Source organism: Carex rostrata, chromosome 31 (genome assembly GCF_964058835.1).
Source record: "Carex rostrata chromosome 31, lpCarRost1.2, whole genome shotgun sequence".
Classification (NCBI taxonomy): Eukaryota; Viridiplantae; Streptophyta; class Magnoliopsida; order Poales; family Cyperaceae; genus Carex; species Carex rostrata.
Window position 1 is genome coordinate 5,186,444 of NC_135948.1, and position 24,130 is coordinate 5,210,573.

At 34.0% G+C, this 24,130-nt stretch overlaps 4 protein-coding genes across 5 annotated transcripts; 2 read left to right on the forward strand and 2 right to left on the reverse strand.

The window, feature by feature from the left end:
- Positions 1-2,194: 2,194 nt before the first annotated feature.
- Positions 2,195-4,732, reverse strand: PIN8 (Auxin efflux carrier family protein). Its single transcript, XM_078296322.1, has 6 exons — positions 4,178-4,732; positions 3,417-3,591; positions 2,969-3,054; positions 2,660-2,817; positions 2,494-2,570; positions 2,195-2,395 (listed from the first exon to the last, which is right to left on the reverse strand). Exons 1-6 carry the CDS (start codon positions 4,689-4,691, stop codon positions 2,323-2,325), a joined length of 1,083 nt encoding a protein of 360 aa, XP_078152448.1. The 5' UTR covers positions 4,692-4,732; the 3' UTR covers positions 2,195-2,322.
- Positions 4,733-9,374: 4,642 nt separating this feature from the next.
- LOC144547376 (uncharacterized) lies at positions 9,375-11,035 on the forward strand. Its single transcript, XM_078296003.1, has 2 exons — positions 9,375-9,897; positions 10,661-11,035. Exons 1-2 carry the CDS (start codon positions 9,544-9,546, stop codon positions 10,871-10,873), a joined length of 567 nt encoding a protein of 188 aa, XP_078152129.1. The 5' UTR covers positions 9,375-9,543; the 3' UTR covers positions 10,874-11,035.
- Positions 11,036-11,270: 235 nt separating this feature from the next.
- On the reverse strand, positions 11,271-13,250 carry LOC144547371 (putative pentatricopeptide repeat-containing protein At5g40405). The gene has a single exon (XM_078295995.1). The coding sequence runs from the start codon at positions 13,203-13,205 to the stop codon at positions 11,352-11,354; it is 1,854 nt and encodes a 617-aa protein (XP_078152121.1). The 5' UTR covers positions 13,206-13,250; the 3' UTR covers positions 11,271-11,351.
- A 6,368-nt stretch (positions 13,251-19,618) lies between these two features.
- LOC144547375 (3-isopropylmalate dehydrogenase 2, chloroplastic-like) lies at positions 19,619-23,022 on the forward strand. Of its 2 annotated transcripts, XM_078296001.1 has the most exons (11): positions 19,622-19,918; positions 20,413-20,542; positions 20,619-20,730; positions 20,829-20,904; positions 20,988-21,076; positions 21,198-21,284; positions 21,377-21,493; positions 21,593-21,700; positions 21,795-21,848; positions 21,940-22,092; positions 22,715-23,022. In XM_078296001.1, the coding sequence occupies exons 1-11, from the start codon at positions 19,702-19,704 to the stop codon at positions 22,769-22,771; spliced, it is 1,200 nt and encodes a 399-aa protein (XP_078152127.1). In that variant the 5' UTR covers positions 19,622-19,701; the 3' UTR covers positions 22,772-23,022. The 2 variants fall into 2 exon arrangements, with proteins under 2 accessions (XP_078152128.1, XP_078152127.1); XM_078296002.1 differs by lacking the exon at positions 21,593-21,700 and having other exon boundaries at positions 19,619-19,918.
- The last annotated feature ends 1,108 nt before the right edge of the window (positions 23,023-24,130 follow it).

A 24,130-nucleotide genomic window follows, 5' to 3' on the forward strand; every position in this document is an offset into this window, starting at 1 on the left:
TATTAATTATATAATATTAATATATTATAATATTATTATAATAATTATTTAATATATTAACAATATAACATATTAATTATATAATTACATATAAATAATAATTATGACTAAGAAAATATTAATTATATAATATTAATATATTATAATATTATTATAATAATTATTTAATATATTAACAATATAGGATATTAATTATATAATTATATATTACTAATAATTATTAATAATAAGATACTAATTATACAATATTAATATATTAATAATAACTATAATATATTACAATATTATATAATAATATTTAATATATTAACAATATAACATAATAATTATATAATTATTTATTAATAAATAAGGATATTAATTATATATTATTATTATAATAATTATTTAATATATTAACAATATAAGATATTAATTATATAATTATATACTAATAATAATTATTAACAATAATATACTAATTATATACAAATAAAATATTATTATAATCATTTAAGTTAGGCCACGAGGTGGAATAAAAATTAAACTACCATGTGAGGTGGTTTAATTTAGGCCGGCCTAAAGATTGGCTTATGCCATCTTAGTCCGGCTCAATTAAGACACGTTTGGTGAAATAACGAGACCTAAACTCCTTATTCCACCCTTTAGGCCACAACCAAACATGGAATAGGAAGTAAGCTAGTTCTATTCGTACTACAATAGTCATTCCAATTGTAATCCTATAAAAAGATAAAAGGATAATATATTTTTAGAGTAATCATTCAAAATTATAACAAAAATTAGATTGTTAAAAGTAAAATTAAAGATTTAATAGGAGACTGAGGTACCAAAAATAGTAAAAAAATTTCAAAAAATGTAAAATTTGGTCTCCAAGCACATTTTAATATGAAGAACACGTTGAAAGGTTCGAATCAACTATTTGAACTTTGAAAATGAAGATATGAGGGGAAGGTGCACGTTAGGAGCACAAAAAGAGGGTACATTTTAACCCTCCTTATTTTGAAATTACATATTTCGCTCTCTAAACTTCAAAAACTCACAAATTTACCCATTTGATTGTCTTTTATATTAAAACACATTCTAAATTTATAAAATACCCATTTTACCCTTTCATTAAGAGCATAAAACGCTCATTTGACTCAAATTTGAATCTAAAGGGTTCCTCTGTCCGAACTACTTTAAGATCCGTACTCGCTAGATCAACACGAATCTTGAAGCAAACACGAAACATATATTAAAGCAACGTGCACAGATTTAATGTGTTGCGCATGGATCAGGATTGCTTTAAGATTTGTGCGTGCTAGATTAGCACAGATCTTGAAGCGAGCATGTACATATATGGAAGCGATGTGCGCGGATCGTACAGTAGAGAAACCTTTCAAATTCAAATTTGAGTCCGATGGGACTTTTTATGTTTTTAATAAAGAGCAAAATGGGCATTTTATAAATTTAGAGAAGAGTTTTCATATATAAGACAATAAAATGGGTAAATTTGTGAGTTTTTGAAGTTTAGAGGGAGAAATACGTAATTTCAAAATTTAGAGGGAGAAATACGTAATTTTGAAGTTTTTGAGGGGTATACATGAAATTTCCCCTAAATATTAGGACGGATTAATTTTCCCTTGGGGAATTAATGTCCAGGCGTCCATCTTCTGGAAGCATGCTCTAGCAACCGGAGGCTTGTATTCACCCGGAGCTGTATTGCGGTCCAGGGGTGCATGAACTCGTACATCCAAATTTTGCATTTCTAACTACCCATTTAAAATGTGGAGGTTATACAAAAACAACGTAGTTGTGCTGTAACCTGTATTGACTTTCTGTTCAATACAAAAGTTGGCAACCTTGATCAGTTGGCCTACATTTTCAAAAAGGTGAGGGAAAGAGATAGGCAATAATTAATACTAAAAAGGGTTGTTGATCGTAAATTAATTATATAGATGTAACTTTTCCTTGGAACCAAGTACAAGGATCTACTCTAGTTAATTAAATGGATGCTATACTAATTAATACTAAAAAGGGTTGTTGATCGTAAATTAATTATATAGATGTAACTTTTCCTTGGAACCAAGTACAAGGATCTACTCTAGTTAAATGGATGCTATACTAAACAAGCTTTTAAAGAAAGCACTTAGAAGATTCCATTGATGAAGCATGTCTCAGCATGAGATGATTTCATTTAAGCATATCTGTGGTTACAAATTTGTATCAGTAAGCTATAAATTCATGTGTATAGCTTTCTATACATACCCTGTACAATGAACAAAATGTACATATCATAAACTTTCTGATTGGAGGTATTATGCTAGTGCTAGTGCTAGCATATTATAATATGGCGCCAAGAAGGAAGTAGTATGCTAGTGCTACTGGTACTGCAAGGAGCATTCCAATAATAATCCTATATAAAAAAAAGAAGATTAATATTTCAATGCAATCATAAATATTGTAGTTAATATTCAACAATTGAAAACTGTAAAAATTAAATATAGAAGGTACCCAGTGCTCAGAATATCTGGATGAACACCATACTCTTTAGCGAACACGAATGGCACAATGCCTTGAGGTAAAGCTGCCTACACCAAAATTTACTAATTTAATTTGACTTATTTATAGCCAAATTTTAGGATATGCATATATGTTACAATTAAAACTGACAACTAACCTGCACAATTGCAACTTTTAGCAATAAGCCCCTCATTTCAATAACATATGACGAAAGTGCCATCAACAAAGGCCCCAAAACAAACCTTAGCGCCAAGGATAGTACTGCCATGCGGGTCCCGCATGCTATGAGTTTAGATTGATAAGCCGTAAAGAGCCCTGTATGAATGAAAGAAATTATCTACTGTGCAAACAATGCCATACAGATATATGATGTTTACTTTTAATGTTTTGTAAACCAATTGATGATTATGATATTTTTGTTTTAAGCTCTTGATTAATTAATGTAATGACAAGTATTAAATTGTACCTAAGCTGAACATTGCCATGCCAAGGCCCCCATCAGAGATTATATGCAAGGCATTATTAGTGATTGTCGGTAGCTTTATTCCCCACCTGAAGCAAAACTTCGTTGATTAAGAAATGAACATCGATACTATTTAATTTGTTGTTTTGATGGTCAGTACTACATAATTTATTGTTACATTTAGAATTGGTGAGTTGCACCACTATTATCAGACATTTACAATCATGAAATGTTGCAAATTGTACAGTGGAACATCCTGCTTAACTTGTGTTTGTTTTCGCAAGTTGACTATATTTTCAACTTACTGTACAGATAGTATCACAACCAGCATTCAACTTCTATTTGGTATTAGTTTTGAGTCACCATTTACCAAGTGAATATATATAGATTCCACATCAAACTATTTTTATTGGAAATCTGGATTTTATGTAATTATTGTAATTTATATTACCTATAGCTGATTAGTGACCAAACCAGGCCAGCGATGCTTGCATAAGTGTTGGGATTTAATACAATCTTCTTTCCTACATTTAATACAAAAGATAGGGCTTTTGGGCATTTTTTGTGTGTGTCCTTTCTTTCTTGATTTTCTTCACTTGCTTCTATTGCTCCAATGTTTACTAATTCTGAAATATTAGTAGCAGCAAAAAAAAAAATTCTCTGCTTTTATACACAATAAATTTGCACCTGTGGTAGAATGTTGCCAGAAATGAGATTGGCAGAAGGTTTTTGCTAAATTTTTTCTTCTCCATTTGTTTCAAATCTCTTGATGACTTGGTTTTTCTTTAGATAAATTTGATATATTTCTAATTTAGATTTTATTATTGTTGTTCCATTTAGCATAATCTCAGAAAGTACCGGGCTTGAGCCTTTTACTCCCTTTAAAAAGAGAAGCTAAATAAAGAACATATATACCTACATTTAGCAATTCTACAAATTGATAAAATACATAAAAGTACAAAACAATTAAATTTACTGTTTATCTTATATTTGGATAATTTGTACAGTAAGATTCTTCATTCTTCACAACACTGAATTTCAGACTTAATTTGATACAATCAAGAGACGGGAGAGTTTTTAACCATGTTTTCGGTGTATCAAACAAAAATGCTCATTTTGTTAAACTTATATTTAATAATGTTTGTAGTTCCGTATTTTTATTTTCAAGATCAGTATCGGCTTGGTATAACTTGAGATGAGATGATCATTTACCTGTAACTTGAGTTGCAGTTGCCGCCTCTGACCTGATCACCTTTTGTGCCCGGAATTCGAAAAACAACAAGAGAACATTATACCATACCATACTTTGTAAAACAACTATCTGAGTTATGAGCCGTACCGCCTCTTCTCCATACATACCTCTCAACAAAGGAATACCAACAATCAAAGTATTAGGCAATGTGGAAACTGATATACCAGTAATTATCCAATCCACACTCTTCCCGCAAAATATGTTGGCCGCGAACAAAAAGATGAAGAATGAAAGCGATTTCTGAAGAACATCAGAGAGTATGAGTTTGAAGTTCATCTGGTAAGGATTGTTTGCAGCGATGAATTGGAAGGATAGAAGAGGTATCGAAAATTTGGAAACAAATTTGTTTACTCCGGCGCATTGCTCCGGTGTGAACAACTTCCACCATTTAATGGATAAGTAGCCTAGGATCATGGCAAAGTATAGCGGCACTGTTTCCTCGAGCACATTGTAGAGGTTTTCTAAAGAAACCATTAGCTTTTCTTTCTTTAATTATTTTTTTTGAATATATAGGTAAAATGTGGATCTCAAATCAGAGCACTTCTCTGGACCTCTGGTATATATATAGCACAGACATGGCTTTAGTTTGGAATTGGAGAAATGTCTAATATAACCCCCCAAGAAAGAAACACATTTTGCTTAAATTGTAATATGAAGGTTTTGTGTTAATTGAATGGAGATATCCATTGTTGGATGGAATGGAGTAGTTATGGTATATGCACTCCGAATAAATGATGATTCCTTGTTTTATTTTTGTATGGATCTAGAACTGGTTAGATTTATTTGATTCTACATGTCTCACCTTTTAATTTTACTTACAGAGATTTCTGACCAAAAAGTGCATTGATTTTCCTTTTGTTGACGGTTGAAATGACTTTTTATATAGTTGATCACAATGAAATGAAATGAGGCATCTAATTACATCTTCTCTGTGTATTTTAAGAGGAATTTGGCGCCACCTGTTGCTATAATAATTTTCTTGAATTAATATTTCAAAAGCTAACATTTAAAATGCAAACCTGTTTGTTCGTTTTATGAACCTTTTTCACGAGTAATATGTCCATATAAAAAAATATTTTTTATGACACTAGCTAATATTTGAAAGCATTAATATCAAGTATTAAAAGTATTTATATTTATGTGATCAACTATTTTTGTTAGAGAATGTTGATGCAGAGATGATTGGAGAAGGTTGATGCGGGAATGCGGGGTCCCCACTACATTAGAGGAAGGTTGATGCGGAGACCATTGAGGGATTGGAAAAGAGGCTGGTCATATCAAGTTACGCATGTAAGTATTAATATTTTAGTTTGCTCTCACTAATTTTTTTTATCTTCCAAGTACTTATACCTTTGAAGATTCACACAAAATGAGTGTGGAGACTGAACAAATGAGATCATATAATTAGTGGGGACAGCGGGGAGACAAGAGTGTGGGGATGAATATAATTACTCTTTATATAAATGCATCAATTTAGAAGGTAAAAAAGTTACTGGTTCTGAAAATTTTAAATATCAATACAAAATAATGGTTGTGGTAATTTATGACATTTTGTATTTTTGATATATTATATACAAATATGTATATTAGAACAGGGGTGCCCAAAAACATAATGCTGCATTAGATGCAGATTTTTCTCCATTAACTCTAATGAAAGAAAAGTGCTTTAGTTACTTCTATGATATAAAAGGATGCCTGAAACATTGTCGCCATCTCGGTCTTAGTTATATGTCTCTATCTAATATATTCTTCATGAAATTAGTATAAAGTTATTTTATGTATCCCCTTTACATGATCCCCTTATTAAATTGTTATTATTATATCTAATAATAATTAAGCTTCGTATTCTAAGCACTCAACTTTGTTACATGTACTTTTCTGTGCCATCTGCAGTGGTTTCTCTTTTTATCTTAGAACTTTTGGCTAACATCAACATTTTTTTAGACTATTAAAATGAAGATTAAAATAACAAAAAGAATTAAGGGAAAAGAAAACCCAATACTTTAAGAACATAACATTTTTAATTGAGAGATGCTCCACCAAACCAGAGAGTTTATTCTTGGGAATTTCATAAAATTTGTTAAATTTATTTTTACATTGAAGCTTCTCAGAAATATTGCAATTTTTCTATGGTTTCCAATGTAATTTTCAGTAAATTTTCTCAATGTATGATCTAGACAACTGTTTAATTACATTAGCCAAAAATATCATGAAATTTACTTTATATGTGAATTATGGTTTGCAAGGAGGATATCAGATGGAAGCTAAGAATAAAGAACTGGATTGAAGGAGAAGCAAGCAAGAGAAGGCTGCGCCTATACAGTGCGCTAGATTTCATGTGTTTCGCCAATTTTAGTGAAAAGTGATGGAATAAGTGTGCGCTGAAACTTGCTTTAAATTTCAGAATTTCTTCTATAAATGGTGAAATGCATCTTTCTCTTTAGTTAAAAGCCGTTGTTTACTCCTTTCGGTTGGCTCAAGTAGCAAGTCATAAGATTTTACTGTTATATTCTTGCATACATTTTATTTACTCCGTACAAATTTTGCTCATCCCCAATCCAGCAATTAAAACTAATTTCTAAATTAGCAATTATGAAAATTTTAAAAATTAAGCAATCCACTCTTACATTGGTGCAATCAACCAAACAATTGAGAATTAAACATTTGACCAATAAGAATTAAACATTTGGTCAACTCATCTTTAGAAAATGATTTCTTATTAAGCAATTCTTTCCAACAATTGCTAAATAAGCAATAGCCATACAACCCAGCAATTACAAAAACAATTGACACATCAGCATAAGCAATCCATAAGCAATTACTGTTGGAGATGCTCTAAAAATCTTTTGATACCTTGTTAAGTTGTTATCTGAAAATTATGGATATATGTATTATGAGCAAAACTAGCGTGTGATGTGCTCACCAAGAGAGATTGGTGAGCACATCTCTAAAAGACTATTAGATTGACTTTGAAATACGAATTCAAACCGTTAAAATTCAAATACTTCGTGAATGATGTATGTGCATGTAAATTTTTTTAAATTTTGAATTCATTTAGTACATAGTCAAGCAGTCAAAAAAATGATGAAAGATTAATACATAAAATAATTAAAAAGTTAACTTATAAAATGTTCATTGTTTTAACCGCTTGACCGTGTACTAAAAATATTTGAAACTTCAAATTTTTTACATGTACATACATCACTCACAAAGTACTTGAATTTCAATGGTTTGGATTCATAATTTGAAGTTAATCCGATAGTCTTTTGGAGGTGTACTCACCAACTCCTCTTGATGAGCACATCGCACCCTAGTTTTGCTCATGTATTATTGCTTGATTTTCATAACTTTAAAAAAAAAAAAAAAAAAAAATCAAACTCAAACTTACAAAGATGAAAGCATCAAATTAACTCTCCTAGGTTATATCTCCTAATTAACATTTTAATACCAACTTTTTTCCGGTCAATAGGTAGATCTTAATATAGTAATATTATTTTTCTTTATTTATTTTTTATAAATTTAACGTAGCAGCATTACCTTATTTCAGCAAAACCATAAATTTTGGGCTTATTATATTGACACTGCCTGTTTCCAGTTTATATCTAATGGGACCGGAAGGAACACAAAATAAACAGAATATATAGTCTCCTCACTAGGGCTGGCAAAAAAATTCGTAGTTCGTGATTCGATTTGGGTTTGATTCGAGTTTAATTCGATTCAAAATGGGTTCGAATTGAAACGAACCAAACCAGGTTCGGTTCAAAATTAATTCAAACCAAACTCAAACCTAGCCTTGTTCGATCGAAATGGATTCGGTTACTTTTATGGTTCGAATCTCATAATAACATCGGCCATCCATTTACCTGATGAAATTAAAATCCAAGATAGAGAGTCATAATTTAACTTAGCCGACACTTCCTCGCTCTCAAATCTCAATAACCTAGTTCTCTCTCCACCTCTTCCTAACTCACTCTCCCTCTAGCTCTAAAATCTAGCCGACGCTCTCGGCGACTGGCTGTCTCTCCGGCTGTCACTCCTCTCTCCGGCCTAGATGACTGTCTCTCCTCTCTCTTCGGTCGTCTCTCATAGTTCATACCAGGAAAGCCGTCTCTGATATATTTTTTCATGAACAATTTTTCAACTTAAAAACACTCATTTCATAGTTCATACCAGTAAAAGGAAGTTATATGAATTTTGTCCCGCGAGAAAAAATTAATGTATAAACTACCGGTATAACTAGGGCTACTAAAAAATAATTTAGGTCGTAATTCGATTCGGGTTCGATTCGAAAAATGTGTAGTTCGCAATTAATTCGATTCGAAATAGGTTCGATTCGAAACGAATCAAACCAGGTTCGGTTCGAAATTAATTCAAACCAAACTCAAACCTAAGGTAAGTTCGGTTCAGTTCGATTCATTGCCACCCCTACTCCTCACTGCGGGAAATATTGCTTGCGCTATGTTTATGTTTACAATATCTTAAGAGTAAGGCTTGGGTGCTATGGATAGCATAGAGGGCTACGGTGCTACGGCTTAATATTCAAGTTTTCAAAATTCTAACGGTCGATCCGAACCGTTCATCTTATTCTCCATATTAATATGTGTTTGGAGACCAAATTTTACATTTTTTGAAAATTTTTTACTATTTTTTTAGCTAGGTAGAAAATCACTTGATCTAAAAAATTCTGCACCATTCAGATATTTGATTTTCTACCTATCTAAAAAAATAGTAAAAATTTCCAAAAAATGTAAAATTTGGTCTCCAAACACTTATTAATATGGAGAACAAGATGAATGGTTCGGATCGACCGTTAGGATTTTAAAAACTCGAATATTTAGCCGTAGCACCATAGGCATCTATTCTATCATAGCACCCAAGCCTTACTCATATCTTAATTACCTGACATGTGGGACCTTCTACAAAATTATCTTTTCAGTGAAATTAATTGCCTCCAAAGCAGCTACTCGTAAGAATCAAGAATGGTCAAGGTAAAACGAGGAGATATTTTAACAGAGCAATTTTGGCTTCATGCAGCGCACCAACCAAATGCAACCGTGCGCTGCGTGAAGTTAAAACTGCTATGTTAAATTTTTTACCTGTGATAACGATCAAGATTGACAAGCTACCTACCGGCTACCAGTAAAGGAAATAGGCTCAAATTAGCTTAAGTTGGTTTACTTTGTTTAGATTTGCACCTCAAGCCCAAATTAAAATTTAATTGCAGTCTCCTCCTCTTTCTCGTTGAAAGCAAGGAGTGAATTTTTCAATCTCCTCTCAAATCCGATCTTCAAAATTCAAACCCGAAACTAGCTAGAAACGAAGCGAAATGGATCACGAAAAGGAGAATTCAACGGATCCGATCGAGGAAATACAAGCCGAACCGTCTTCAGACCGAAACCCTAAACCTAAGTCGGTGCATATAAAGACGCCGGAGGTGGAGGTGAGGCTGTACCAGCGGGGACGGGGCCCGGTACAGGTGTTCCAGTCGAGGCTAGGTGGGTGGGACCAGAACCAGCTCGAGGTAGGAGATATACTCGAGAAATACGGATTGAAATCTCTCTATGCGTTCAATCCAGAGGAGGGGAAGAGAGCTGTTGCAATCAGGTTTAATGCGAGAAATGGTCGGTCAATTCTTCCTTACACTGATGGATCGGTTGTTCATGTTGATGGAGAACCTAAGGTGATTTCAATTTTGTGTTTATGTTTTTTGAATTATTTCAACCTGAGGTGCAACTTTATAGTTTCACTTGGAATTATTTCAATCTAAGAAGAAATATAACCCCAGTTTCGTGTGATTGTGATGGCTTGATTTGGTTTGATGAATGGCTTCATGTTAGATTGTTACTGTGGTCGTATTTGTTGGGAGTAATCAAATTTGTTGAGGTTAGTCTATATGCTAATTCATCATCTAATGAAATCGATGGTTACTGTGCTGCTCTGTTTTCGGAACAATAACTTCCCATTCCAACCAGAACATTAGTCTGTAAAAGATTTTTTTTTTTTTTTGTAACTTTTAATTAATCTAGTAAGGTAGTGTCTTTTGGTGATGCAAGTTGTGCACAAGTTGTTCCCCTGTGGGTTAATTAAGATAACAGTGAGTTGAACTCGGGCTTAATTATGCTGTTTGATTATTTCTGCAATTTAGGCTATTTGAGATTTAGCCGGGCAAAATTAGGCCTGTCTTATTTCTAAAGGAAAATAAATTCAGGCCAAGTACCAGTATTTACCATGTTAATTGTAGATATAAGTTGGAAATCAGCCTTGGTTCAATATTTTAATCAATTGCATTGAGGTTAACCAAGGATTGGTGGGGCAGTTTTTTTATTTTGGAGGAATAATAATTCATACCTAATAGTACTATGTACCAGTGGACCTTATGAGACTTTCTATTCGTGGTTAGTTTCTCATACATATCTGTTCCTTTTTTGTTCAATTTTATGTAGGATTCAATGGTGATGCCTGTTACAAAGGTTTTGTTGGCAGTGACATTACTAACTCTTTTAGTGGCAATTTACCTCAGAGAGACTCCAAAATGGTTAACTAGCTCAAAGTTATCAAGCTTGAATTTTCCTCCATGGGTTTTGGCTTGCATTATAATTGCTTTCTCTCGACTCCACAAGAGAACCAAGGATGTCCTCAAGAAATTTGGTTGGTGAAAACCTGAACCCACACTGAGTTTTCTCGGAGGAAGTTGTAAACTTGATATTCAAAAAATAAGCTATGGGAAGTTGTAAACTATCATTCACTCTAAAATTTTGTAAGAGCATCAAGATTAAATGCTTTTATGTGATTAATTTTTCAACGAGATTGGAGGTAGATTTTGATCTTTTGATTTCATAATATAATTTGGATGTGCATAATATGTATTATTGTCTCAATAAAACAAAACGGGCTATTGACATCTATGTTTGTCACAAAGAAACATAGCAATAACCCAAGTTAGTTTAAAACATTGATCTCAACCAACTTGATAAACTTTAGCAAGTTCATTTTGGATAAAAGAAATGATGAGAACAATCTCACTTGTTATTTAACTCAAACAAAACAACACTATATTGTTATATTTGCCAATCTTCTAATCACATTCGATAAAAACAAATTGTTATTTATATAGAGCCAAAAAAATTATTACTGTCACCAGTAATCTTTGCAAGAGCACAGTCCATCTTTAAAATGATGAAACCTATTTCTATCTCTTACGACTATCTTTCTATCAAAAACTTTAGATACAAACTTGGTCCAATCATGGCAATCCCTGCAAACCCTCAAATTTTTTACAATTCTCAGTTCCACCCCTTCTTCCAACACAATCAATCCGAGAGCAATTGCAAGCTTCTCGCTGTGCCAACTAATCGCATCCTCTTTCTCTTCTTCTTCTATATCGAACAAAACCTCCTTTGTGTTTGCCTGATAACCTGCTAATCTGAGCCTCCTATTAACCTCTCCTAACATTGATTTGATCTCTTCATACCTTGGGTGTAACTTGTCTCTGACAAAGAACTGGTGGACCTCACCATGAACCTCTATAACACTACACCCTGGCTCCTTTCTCACTCCTTTCTCCTTCATTCTCTCTCTAACACTACTAACCCCCTTCCAATTTCTATTATCAGCATAGATGTTTGATAAAAGAACATGGGCACCATCATTGTTTGCGTCAACATTTGTTATTTTGTCCACAGCATATTCACCTAGCTCAACATTATTATACATCTTACAAGAGTTCAATAATGCACGCCATGCACTTACATGTGGTTCAATTGGCATGTTACGGATAAATAATACCGCCTCATCTAACATACCAGCTCGGCCTAACAAATCAATCATGCAACCGTAATGCTCATGCCACGGTTCAATTTTGTACCGGTCACTCATCAAGCTAAATATCTCACGACCTTCTTGCACTAAACCAGCCACACAACAACCTCGAAGCAACCCGACAAAGGTGACTCCATTTGGTGTAACTCTTTGACTCTCCATTAGTTCAAACAACCGGAGGCTCTCCTCAGCTGCCCCATTCATGGCTAAACCGCTAATAGCACTATTCCATGTGAAGACATTTCTCTCTTCCATACTCCAAAACACCTCCATAGCTCTCTCCACACTCCCGCATTTAGAATACATGTCTACCAAAGATGTCCCAAGAGTAACATTTAATCGTAGCCTATTCCTCTGTATAAATGCATGAACCCACTTCCCCTGATCCATAACCCCTAAGTGTGCACATGCTGCTAACACCGGCACCATTGTCGACTCATTAACTTTGGTACCTTGTTTTAACATTTCACCAAATAGGTCTAAACCATCCTTATACCGACCCACGCGTACATAACCTGCTATCATGGCATTCCAAGAAACAGTATCTCTCTCAGGCATTCTGTCAAACATCTCCCGGGCAGAATCAACCTCGCCAGACTCGGCCAATGCAGCTAGCATGGAAGTGACTGTGACCAGATCCGGGTTTATAATTTCACGAAAAATAAGATGAGCATGAGAAACCAGACCAAGTGAAGAATACATATGTATAAGACTGCTTTGCACATGGTGGTCGAGACCAAACCCATGTCGGGTCACGGCACCATGGATGGCCAGAGCCAATAACCCGCCACAAGCGGCAGCTGAACGAAGGACAAAAGTGAAAGTGAAATTGTCGGGAGAGAGGGAAAGAGAGAGAAGGTGGTGGTAGAGGGAGAAACAGAGGTGGGGAGAGGGGCCTGTGGAGTGAGCCCTGATGAGGGAGTTAACAGTGTAAAGAGAAGGGGGGTGAGGAGGTGAGGTGAAGAGGAGAGAATGGGAGTATGAAAGAAGGGGAGGGGAACTGGAGAGAGCAAGACTGGAGAGGAAGGAATTGAAAATGGAGGGGTCATGAGTGAAGGCACCGGAGGTGAGGAGGTGAGCGTGGATTTGAAGCGCTTGGCGGAGGGAGGTGGTGGTGTCAATGAGAGAGAGGGGGCTGTGGTAAGGTATAAGATTCTTTAACAACGCCATTTATTACAGAGTTCTGCTTTGGTTGAGTTTAACAAGTTTTAGAGCTGGATTATTCATCAAGGGTAAAGATATTGACAGAATAATTCTTCATGCAACACAGGAATAATAGAGTAAGTGCTACAAATGACATGCGCGCTGCATGAAGTAGTGAGGTGGATCAACTAGTGTATTCTCGCTAATGAGGTGGTTGGAGGAAGGATGTATTCTCGCTAATGAGGTGGATCAACTAGTGTGGAATGGTATGGAGGAGGTCAAGGTAGCAGACATGATGGACACTAGTGGGAATTGGGATTGGGGAAAATTGAATAGACTGCCGAGGCATATAAGGGTGATGTTGGAGATGATTAAACCTCCGAATACAAATGAGGAGGATGATAAGGCTGTATGGGGCCTTACTCCACAAGGTAAGTTTTCTACAACCACCGCTTTTAAGTTACTGATACTTTCTTTTGATTTAAATTATAGATTATGGGAAGAGGTATGGGGATGAAAAGGTCCACACAGAATTAAACTATTCTTATGGCTAAGTGCTAATGATGCATTGTTGACCAACAAAAGAAGGACTAGGATGATACTTTGTGACTCAAGCTTATGCGGAAGATGCAATGCACATGAGGAGACAACACTTCATGTACTTCGAGATTGCACACATGCAAGGAGTATTTGGGAACAGGTTGTACCCTATGTCAATTGGAATAAATTATTTGCTCTACCATTAATTGATTTTATCATGGCAGGTTGTAGAGAGGAGTTTGCAATGGAACAAGGCGCAGTAATGTTCGGAGTTGGCCTTTGGTTGATTTGGAAGAGACAAAACATAGTGATTTTTCAAGGGGAAGATCAGATCATAGAGGGCCCACTATATGTATTGCGCAACTTCATTACACATGTGAGGATGGCCGAACAAATTGAAAGAACAACGGGTCCTAGTATAAAGACAGAAACACAACCAACAGGGTGGAGGAAGCCGGAAAAAGGTTGGTGTAAACTGAACACGGATGGGGCACGAAATAGACCAATAGGTAATGCTGCTGCTGGAGATCTAATACGAGATGAGCACGGCTTTTGGTTGGAAGGATTCCAAGCATCTTTAGGTTCGATTTCAGTTCTAAATGCTGGCTCAAAGCTGTCCAACTCGGGCTCCAAATGGCATGGGAAAAGGGGTTTGGCAAGATGATTGTGGAGATCGATTCTGCAAAAATTTTCCAACTTTTACAAAGTGAAAGGGAAGAAACTGAAAACAGCACTTTGGAGCCGTGCTGCTGGCCAAAGATTGGGAGGTGAAGATCATGCGAACCGAGAGAAAATGGAATGATTGTGTTGATCTATTAGCAAAAAAATGCACTTTCAAGTGGCATTATTTTTAAATCCTTAAGTTTTATTTCCCATTTTATAAATAATTTGTATTGTGCGGATGTATTAGGTGCAAGTTGTAACAATTTGTTTAATTATACTTAATAAAATGGGAGGTATATTTCTCTGATGGCTATGCCGAATGAGGGATGTGCTTTATTCCCATGTTTGATAAAAAAAAATATATATTTACCCAATATTTTGGAGTTCTGATTTAGAAATAGAGCAACCATGGCTGACAAAATATACAAAAATGATTGTTACAGAAGCAGGGAGGTCCCGACCAAATGGATAAGAGCGGTTCAGCCCGACTTTATATTGGGCCGTTCATTTTATAGAAGGCTTGAGAGGCTGACTTTAATTCAAGGACAAATGGACAATGAGTAAATTAGTTGTTGTAGGTCTAAATCGCATGATTTTGAAAGGTTCACTAACTTGCATGAGCTAAAACTTGTAAATGCGCAATTTTCGTCTTCTCATCCATAGATTGTGTACAAGCCAAATTTATATCATGCCTCAAAAGCCGAGTTCAGATATTATCAAAATTCAAAAGTAGTTGCAATAATTTTTAAGAAAAAAATGTTAACATATAACATTTTCTAAAAGATATAATTACCGATTATATGAGATTTTAGAGGCAATCAAGTTTTTTTATAACTATGGAAAATATTTATGTCATTCTTACATTCTTGTGCAATTGAAAATATAAAGATGGAAAATTTTACAGAAGACGTTTTACAAGATTATTAAAAAAATTGTTAATTATAACAAAATTGTTGAAATATAATAAAAAATACATAAATTACTATAATTTGTATTTATTTCTTCAACTTCTATTCTATAGTTTTTAAATTTGGTTTCAATAAAATTTTCACCAAAATATTAATCTTACAAATCAACCCAAATAAAATCCTACACAATCCAAATCTTATTTAGAACAATTGCAAGACCAAATCAAAACTAAAACGTGCTTCAGTACTGATATTTTTTTTTTCTATTACTTGTACATTTTGTATTTTGAATGTTTGTATTTTTGTATGATTCAGGCACGTAAATTTATACATATTTATAGATATATCATTTACAATTTTCAAACTGATATGATTATGATTTATTTTTATTTTTTATCTGGTTCATATAATTGCTATTATAATATTCATATAATTGTAATTTTTTGACCATAACACAAAATACCTTATGCTATCTATAACATCTAAGTCTTACTCACTAGATAAATATTATAAATTTATATATCTTTTTAACAAATATCCATATCCGTTCTATATTCAATCCGTATCTGTATTTAAAAATTAAAAACATATATACCGTTTGATTTATAGAGGACCTTATTAAGAACGGTTCAGCCCGATATTATATCGGGTCGTTCGATTTATAAAAGACATGAGAGTTTGACTTATAATTTTTAACGACTCGCTAGACAATTCGATAAACGGGCTTAAAGATCGTGAAAGTGAACTCGTTGTCAAATCAGGAACAATGAAAATTAGTTGTTGTAGGTTTAAATAGCATGATTTCAGCCTACGGGCAAGTTTCATGCAAAAAAATAAATAAATAAATCGCATTATTTTCAAAGGTTCCTTAACTTGTACGAGCAAAAACTTATAAATGCACTTGTTAAAAATAGGAAATGCAATTTTCGTGTTCTCATACATATCGCTTACGAGCCAAATGCATATCATATTCCTCAAAAAAAACTGAATCCATCTATTTAGCGAGAGTAGGTAAAATATTTAAGTTTTTTTTTAAAAGAATGTTAACATAAACATTTTTCTGAGAGATACAATTACTAATAAAATATTTCATATTATCTGAGATTTTAGAAGAAATCAAAAATTTTATATAATTATGTAAATTATTTAGGTTAAGCTTTTATTCTCAACATCACCAGATATCTGAATGGATCAAAACAATTAGCAAAATTAGAGAAAACTTTTTTTTTTGTAGAGATTGAGCTTTATATTTAGTATGTCACTGGAGCTGATATTTGGACTAGAAGAATTTTGAAATAAGAAGAACAAAGGCAAAAATAGAGAATTGAAATGCATTTTCTTTACATATTTAGTAATCAAATTACAATTAAATTTAGGTCTATTATTTCAAATTATAATTAAGTTTAAGCATTTTAGCAGAATGCTGCCAATCCACCGCCCGATTTGCCTCCGATTCGTGAGACCGCAACGTCTGCATTAACAGAGTATCTTTTGAGTTAATAGATATTGGTCATTCGATTGTAAACGGAGCCCATCCAGCCCCCGTCTAAAACATAGATGTCTCTTCATTATTAGTGAGGATTTAATTTACACGAATCTTAAAAATTATTGGACGGTTCAGATGTATTAACTCAAAAGATTCTTTTTGAGTTAATGCAGAGGATACGAATTCCCGATTCCGATTCATGAGAGAGAATAAAAAAAAATAAGATAACGGATCTAACGTTGCTATTTTCCGTCTCCTCTGACCTCTCTTCTTGTCCTTGTGTAAGTCCATATCCTCTGAGGTAACAGAATCTTTTATTTATATCAGCACCGTCTAATCAGAATTAGGGCAAATCCTGTTCGAAGTTGAATGCACGGGCACCTATAATATTCGTGCGGATTTTGATCGAACAATCAGGGCGTGTTCGGCCGATTCACTGTTCACGTGGGAAAAAAAAAATTCAATTCAACTGAATTTTTTTTTTCCCACGGGAACAGTGTTTTTCAGTTCAATTCCCGTGCCCGTGCCCAATCCCATTTGTCGGCCGAACAGACCCTTAGCATATAAATCAAAGGGAAAATTGGTTATTTGCCACTCCAAAACCTTCAAATTTGAAAAATGTCATCCCAAACTTTGAAATTGTAAAAATATCACTCTAAACTTCATTAATTCATAATTTTGCTACTCCAAATAATTAATGATGAAAATATCCTTCTCCTCTTCTTCTTCTCCTGCCATGGTGAAAGTTATTATTAAGACTATGTAACACTAAATTAACTTTTTTATTACGTTAACATCAAAGAACATAATTATATTCCAGGAGGAATATAATTATTTCATCACCCAATTATATTCCCAGTATTAAGCATTCAAGAGAGGAGAGGCCCAGCAGTGCAGAAACGTATCCCCTCAGGTATCATACCTTACGATATATAAATAATTGTCTGGATTTAATTTCAGCCGGACTAAAAGAAATTCGGAGTCTGCTTTAAATTTCATGCCAAGTTAAAGAACATACTAAATTTAGTAATTCTACCTTAGGTAATCTCCATTCTATTATTAAGCATGTTGGGTGTCCGATCCGCCAACGGTCACGATTGAAAGATGAAACTTCGGATTTGATCTCAACCCTCCAATTACATAATTTGTATTCTTTTGATTAAATGCATATGTTTTATGTATAGAAGTCTAAATTTAATTAAAAACATACTCACTACATGTGCTGCCACACGCTACGTTACAATTAAAATTGAACAAATTCTGAAATTTAGCGATATATTTATCTGTTTCCTTATTTCTTTGTTTTTATATATCTCTTCTTTAATTGAGAAGACTCCACCTTCCATTTTCTTATTTATTTGTTTCCTTACTTCTTATTCATTTCTATACGGATCACAATGGAAATCTTTTTTTTATTTTTATTTTCTTATTTCTCTTTCTTTGTTTCTATACATATTGGTGTGGGCAATTTAGAATATATTTTCAATATAGAATATATCAATGTGTGTGTGTGTGTATATATTCTAAATTGGAAACAAAGAAGAAGAATAATATAAATTGGAAACAAAGAATAATATAAATTGGAACGTGTGTGTGAATATATATTTCTCTTATAATATGTGTGTGTATATATATATATATCATGAGATGGGCTACGGTGAGTTGCGAAGTAAAGTGACTATTTTACTTCACACTCATATTTTGCGATTTGAAAATTCAAACGACCGATCCGAACAGCTCAACATGATCTCCATATTGAAATGTGCTTGGAGACCAAATTTTACATTTTTTGGAATTTTTTTACTATTTATTAAGCAATTTTGAAAATCATTGATCTGGTCTAGAAATTTTTACTGTTTTTTACTGTTCACAGCAAAACAACAGTTTTCAAAATTGCTTAATAAATAGTAAAAAAATTTCAAAAAAATATAAAATTTGGTCTCTAATCATATTTCAATATGGAGATCGCATCTAATGGTTCAGATCGGTCGTTTGGACTTTCAAAATTAAAATACAGCGTGAAGTAGAAACGTGTTTTACTTCGCAACTCACCGTAGCTCATCTCTATATATCATATACATACACACGATAACATTTTTTATTTATGTTTTTTTATATCATATTATATGTCGATATTGAATTGTTTGTATGATATTTGATATTAGATTCGAATCGAGCTATTATTTAATATCATTGGTACTTAAAAATAAAGAATCATCACATCATCAAATTGTTATCAGATATCACGATTAAAGTTAATTAAAAATACAAAATCATATAAATTTTTTATTAACATGTGTCTTGATTTTTAGTAATTATTATTTTTTATTAATATATTTGTTTCTTATAATATGTCTCCGTTGCAACGCACGGGTATGATACTAGTATGAAGATACGGATTCTAACATAGTGAAGTAATCAAATCACATAGTCTTAATAAAATAAGAGGTATGATAACTAGGCCTTATGGTCTACTGGGCTTAGCAAATATCAAGGGCTCATGGATCTTGTTGGGTGGGGGAAGGCCAGTACCTATGACCGACTTCAAAACTTCATATTAAAATTCAAATTCAAATTCAAATTAAGAAGATCGAATAGGGCAGGAGAAGGAGAGGGGAAGGTATTTTCGTTATTAATTATTTGGAGTGGTAAAATTATAAATTAATGAAGTTTAGAGTGATATTTTTACAATTTTAAAGTTTGAGATAATATTTTTTAAATTTAAAAATTTTGAGAGCGGCAAATAACCAATTTTCCCTAAATCAAAATATTCCGTTACCTTAGACGATATGAATTACTCGTCTCCTGTCTTCTCTCTCTCAATGTCCAGCCGCCAAGAGCCGGCTCTCCTCTCGCCTATCACGATCTCCCTCCGCTGCTTGGCTCTGCTTCTCGGGTTTTTCGCTCACTTTTGCGCGCTCAAAGCATGGCGTCTTTACACGCAAGTCCACACCCAGTCAAATCCCTAGCCAATGGTCGCAGGAGACCTTGTCCGGCGCTGAATCGGACGAGATTGAGGTGTTCGGCCTTTGGAAAATCGGGAGAGAGGAGCTACAGCGTAACTCTTCTCCCCGGCGATGGGATAGGACCGGAGGTTGTGGCGGTCGCCAAGGATGTGCTCTCTCTCGCTGGTTCTCTCGAAGGCAAGTCTCTATCTCTGAAGATTCACATTCTTTCGTGGTTTTTTTTGGTTAAAGGGGGTCAATGTAACGAAAAATGATTCAATGGATTGGTAAAAGGACAAATTCAGTGTGTACATTGTTTGTGGGATAATGTGAGGGGACGCAGAAATTGAACTGCTATAGCTAAAAGTGAATGCCACTGGTACTTCAATGATTGATTTTAAAAACTTAACAGTTTATGCAACTTAGCTGCTCTCATCAGGTGATTTTTCCTTAATTTTGTTTTGGGTATCCATACTAGAAATGGTTCTCAATGTGGGAATCAACAAAGTAACTTCTTTTTGTATCATTATCTTGATACTATGCGGAGAGGATTTATGTAATGCATCAAGAATATACTCCCTCACAATAGATCTAAGGCAAGCCTTTCTAGTTGAGCTGCATTGCCATGAAAACCGTGGGGACTATCTAAGCAATTTCCATTGTCATTTGCATTTTTTTTTTTATAAATATAGGGATAAAGTTTCAATTCAAGGAAATGCCAATTGGTGGTTCAGCACTGGATGCAGTGGGGGTCCCACTTCCTGATGAGACACTGGATACTGCAAAGGGTTCAGATGCAGTCCTTTTAGGAGCCATTGGAGGGTTGGTTTTGTTCATTAACTTAATTTAGCAAATCGGAACCTTGGAACGCATTTTTGTGATGATTGAATAATTTTAGATATAAGTGGGACAATAATGAGAAGCATCTCAAGCCTGAAACTGGACTTCTCCAGATACGGGCCGGACTTGGTGTATTTGCTAACCTCCGCCCAGCTGCTGTCTTGCCACAGGTTTTTTTATGTTCTACTATAATGTGTGTTTCATTCATTATTTTCTTAAGAACATTTCAATCATACTGGTTTTCAATTATTTGAATGTTCTTATTTAGCTGGTAGATGCATCAACTTTGAAGAAGGAGGTAGCTGAAGGAGTTGATCTCATGGTTGTAAGAGAACTTACTGGAGGTTAGTGCATCTTACAATTGATATTGGGATGTTTTTGCTATGATTGCTAAATTTTATTTAATCTTAAGTCATCTAATTTATAGGGATATACTTCGGTAAACCAAGAGGTTTTGGAACCAATGATAATAATGAAGATATTGGTTTTAACACTGAAGTGTATTCTGTTTCTGAGGTAACTACAGTATTAAATTACTAATAAAAATTCCTCCTGTTTGGGTTGTTTTTGTCCAACTGTATTATTTGTTTCTGTTAATATTTGTCTCTTATTTGATTGAATCTAATCAATTGCTCAGATTGACCGAATTGCACGTGTGGCATTTGAAGTTGCGAGAAAACGTAATGGCAAGCTTTGTTCAGTTGATAAGGCAAATGTGCTTGAGGTGGGTGTGTATTCATTTTTGCATTCCTTGAATCTTGTTAAAAATTACTGTGGTTAATCTTAGTGTTTTCTTTCTAATTTTGAAATTAATAGGCATCGATGCTATGGAGAAAAAGAGTTACTATACTTGCATCAGAGTATCCTGATGTAGAGTTATCACATATGTATGTAGATAATGCGGCTATGCAACTCATTAGAGATCCAAAACAGGTCATATTTCTATTTCTGATATGTTTTTTGTTATTATTATGACTTACGAGTTTTGTATTTCAATTGTCTATTAACAAATAAAGCTTGTACTTTTTACAGTTTGATACAATTGTGACAAATAACATTTTTGGTGACATACTGTCTGACGAGGCATCGATGCTTACTGGAAGTATCGGCATGCTTCCTTCAGCAAGCATTGGTGAATCAGTATGTAAAAAATGACTGCAATTCATTGCCCGAATTTTTTTTAACAATGAGGTAAGCATGCATCTTCATATGTCATTTTATCCTTTTTATTCAGGGACCTGGTCTTTTTGAACCTATCCATGGATCCGCACCTGATATTGCTGGGCAGGTTAGTTTTAAGATGCTTTGTTTATTTTGTATAGTACCATGAAATACATTGACTGTTCTATTTATTTTTGTTAATAAATTATGACATGTAGGATAAGGCAAATCCGTTGGCAACAGTGCTAAGTGCTGCTATGCTATTAAAATATGGCCTTGGTGAAGAAAGTGCAGCAAAAAGGATTGAGACTGCTGTTATAGAGACTTTAAATAGAGGGTTCCGAACAGGCGATATCTTCTCCTCTGGAACGGTATTTTATTTTATTTTTCTTTTTCAATCTTTGTGTTGTTACCTCATGAATGTAGCACAGGTTTTCCAAATGCTTCATTTATGGGATGTGCACCTGTTCATTTTGACATGTAGGTAGTGAAGCACCATTTTATGGGAGTGTTAATTCATGCCTTACAGATTCTTCTAATTAGCATTTTTTCATGAAGCTCACAAACAGAATTACAAAGACAAATTTAAGTCCAGTACAACCAGTTCTATTTATGATATGATTACAGCAGAAACTTTGGCATGGCCTATCCTATAATCCTTGTATTTATTTGTTTTAAATACTACAAAAATATGTTAGGGTTAGGATAATATCATTTGATGTTCTATCAAATGTCGTTAAGTATGAACCGTGCCCGTTTGTAAATTTCAAGTTCTTTGATGAACAGTGAAATTCTATCATTTTTCATGTACTTGAGTCTAAAGTACAGATAAAATACTAACTGCTGGGTTTCGGAATTATAAGTTATTTTTACAGTTGTCAATTTGTCAAGTTAATCCGTTAATGATTATCCACCCATAATTTTATTTTCTTTCTGTTGATAATACTGGCACTAATATTACTGCTGCTTTTGGTCCTATTTTTTTTACTCCAGACATTGGTTGGTTGCAAAAGGATTGGAGAGGAAGTATTGAAATGTGTTGATTCATAAAAAGCCAGCTGCTGCTTTAACCTTTTGATTTGCAAATTAAAAAAAAATGCAAGAGAAATTTTGGTTTCTACAGCACCTTGTTTTTAGCAGAATGAGAGTTGTTTCACTCATTGGTTATCATGTAACTTTTTATTTGCAAGGTATTGGAATTGGAAGGAGTTCTGATATATGCTATTGTAGAAATTTGCTGGAGTAACTTCTGGATTTGTTTATTTTATGATAACTTAAAAAGAAAGTTTTTGCAAGAACTTCGAGGGATTTTTTTTTCTTTTGTTGTGATTTAAATATTGTTGGTTGATTATGCTGATGTGGCTATTCTCTGATGAGCTTCATAGTTGGATTTAGTTAAAATACAACTGGTATGAATTTGGTTGGAGAGTATTGCCTCTAAAATTAAAGAAGGCTCATAAACATTCCTCGGTATGTGTGGGATTTTTGCCTTTTTCTGTTTAATCACAAATTTAAAGCAAATAATTTTACACCTTAGGTGGAATGAAGTCTGCTGCTTTTTTTTTTTGGGAAAAGCAGGCTCACCCAACCATTCAATTTAGTCGAAATTTGCGTATGAAAAATATTGAACGGTTGGATGAGGAAAAAAGATTCCTGCTCTCCAAAAGAAAAACAGCAGATCCCTTAGGTACCCAGTATCCTCTATTGCTTGCAAGATCCAGCGCAGGATAGGCTCGGTTGAAAGATCAGATCTATGATAAATAATGCACAATGGCTTTCAAAATTGGTTTTCCACCAAATTTTTTTGTTTTCTTTATCTGTGTTTTTTACTAAAAAATTTTAGTACAGGATTTTTGGTTTTCTGTTTAATCAGCTAACTAAACAAAATTGAATTTGTAACAAATCTGTGCAGTAAACAGCCCTGCATAAAATAATTTCAAATAACTAAACAAGCGTCACGGGTGGAATTTCCAGGAATAGCTGCTCTTTCCTTGTGCATAATGTATTGGCTGCGGACCTGCGGTTCAGGAAATCATGTTCACTAACTCAGAGACTTCTGTCAGAGGTCTCATGCACATTATTTAATCTACTCATACAACGAAATAGAGCGCGCCACTAACTCATTTGCAGAAACCAATAAGCTTGGCTCAGGAGGTTATGGCATGCACTGTGATGCACAATCTATGCAAATAGCTACGGACGCTGTAGCGCATAGCGTGTAGCACAAATAGCGCGCACTATGCAACATGAGTTTTTTTTTTTCTTTTCAATTTATACGGGCTTTAAATAAAAGCTTAGATTGGATTTAAACCGTGATTTTTTTTGCAATTGACGTACTAAGCTTTATATTAAACTATTAATTATTAAATGAGAGAACGATCACGAAATCAAATAAGGAAGCTACAACGC

Excerpts from the sequence above, each read along its gene's own strand:
- LOC144547371 (XM_078295995.1), bottom strand. The coding sequence starts at position 13,205 with ATGGCGTTGTTAAAGAATCTTATACCTTACCACAGCCCCCTCTCTCTC.
- PIN8 (XM_078296322.1), bottom strand. The coding sequence starts at position 4,691 with ATGGTTTCTTTAGAAAACCTCTACAATGTGCTCGAGGAAACAGTGCCG. Across the intron at positions 3,592-4,177 it reads AACTGCAACTCAAGTTACAG|AATTAGTAAACATTGGAGCA; the intron begins GTAAATGATCAT and ends CTAATATTTCAG. Across the intron at positions 3,055-3,416 it reads TGGTCACTAATCAGCTATAG|GTGGGGAATAAAGCTACCGA; the intron begins GTAATATAAATT and ends GTTTTGCTTCAG.
- LOC144547375 (XM_078296001.1), top strand. The coding sequence starts at position 19,702 with ATGGCGTCTTTACACGCAAGTCCACACCCAGTCAAATCCCTAGCCAAT. Across the intron at positions 20,543-20,618 it reads CTTTTAGGAGCCATTGGAGG|ATATAAGTGGGACAATAATG; the intron begins GTTGGTTTTGTT and ends GAATAATTTTAG. Across the intron at positions 20,731-20,828 it reads CAGCTGCTGTCTTGCCACAG|CTGGTAGATGCATCAACTTT; the intron begins GTTTTTTTATGT and ends GTTCTTATTTAG.
- LOC144547376 (XM_078296003.1), top strand. The coding sequence starts at position 9,544 with ATGGATCACGAAAAGGAGAATTCAACGGATCCGATCGAGGAAATACAA. Across the intron at positions 9,898-10,660 it reads ATGTTGATGGAGAACCTAAG|GATTCAATGGTGATGCCTGT; the intron begins GTGATTTCAATT and ends AATTTTATGTAG.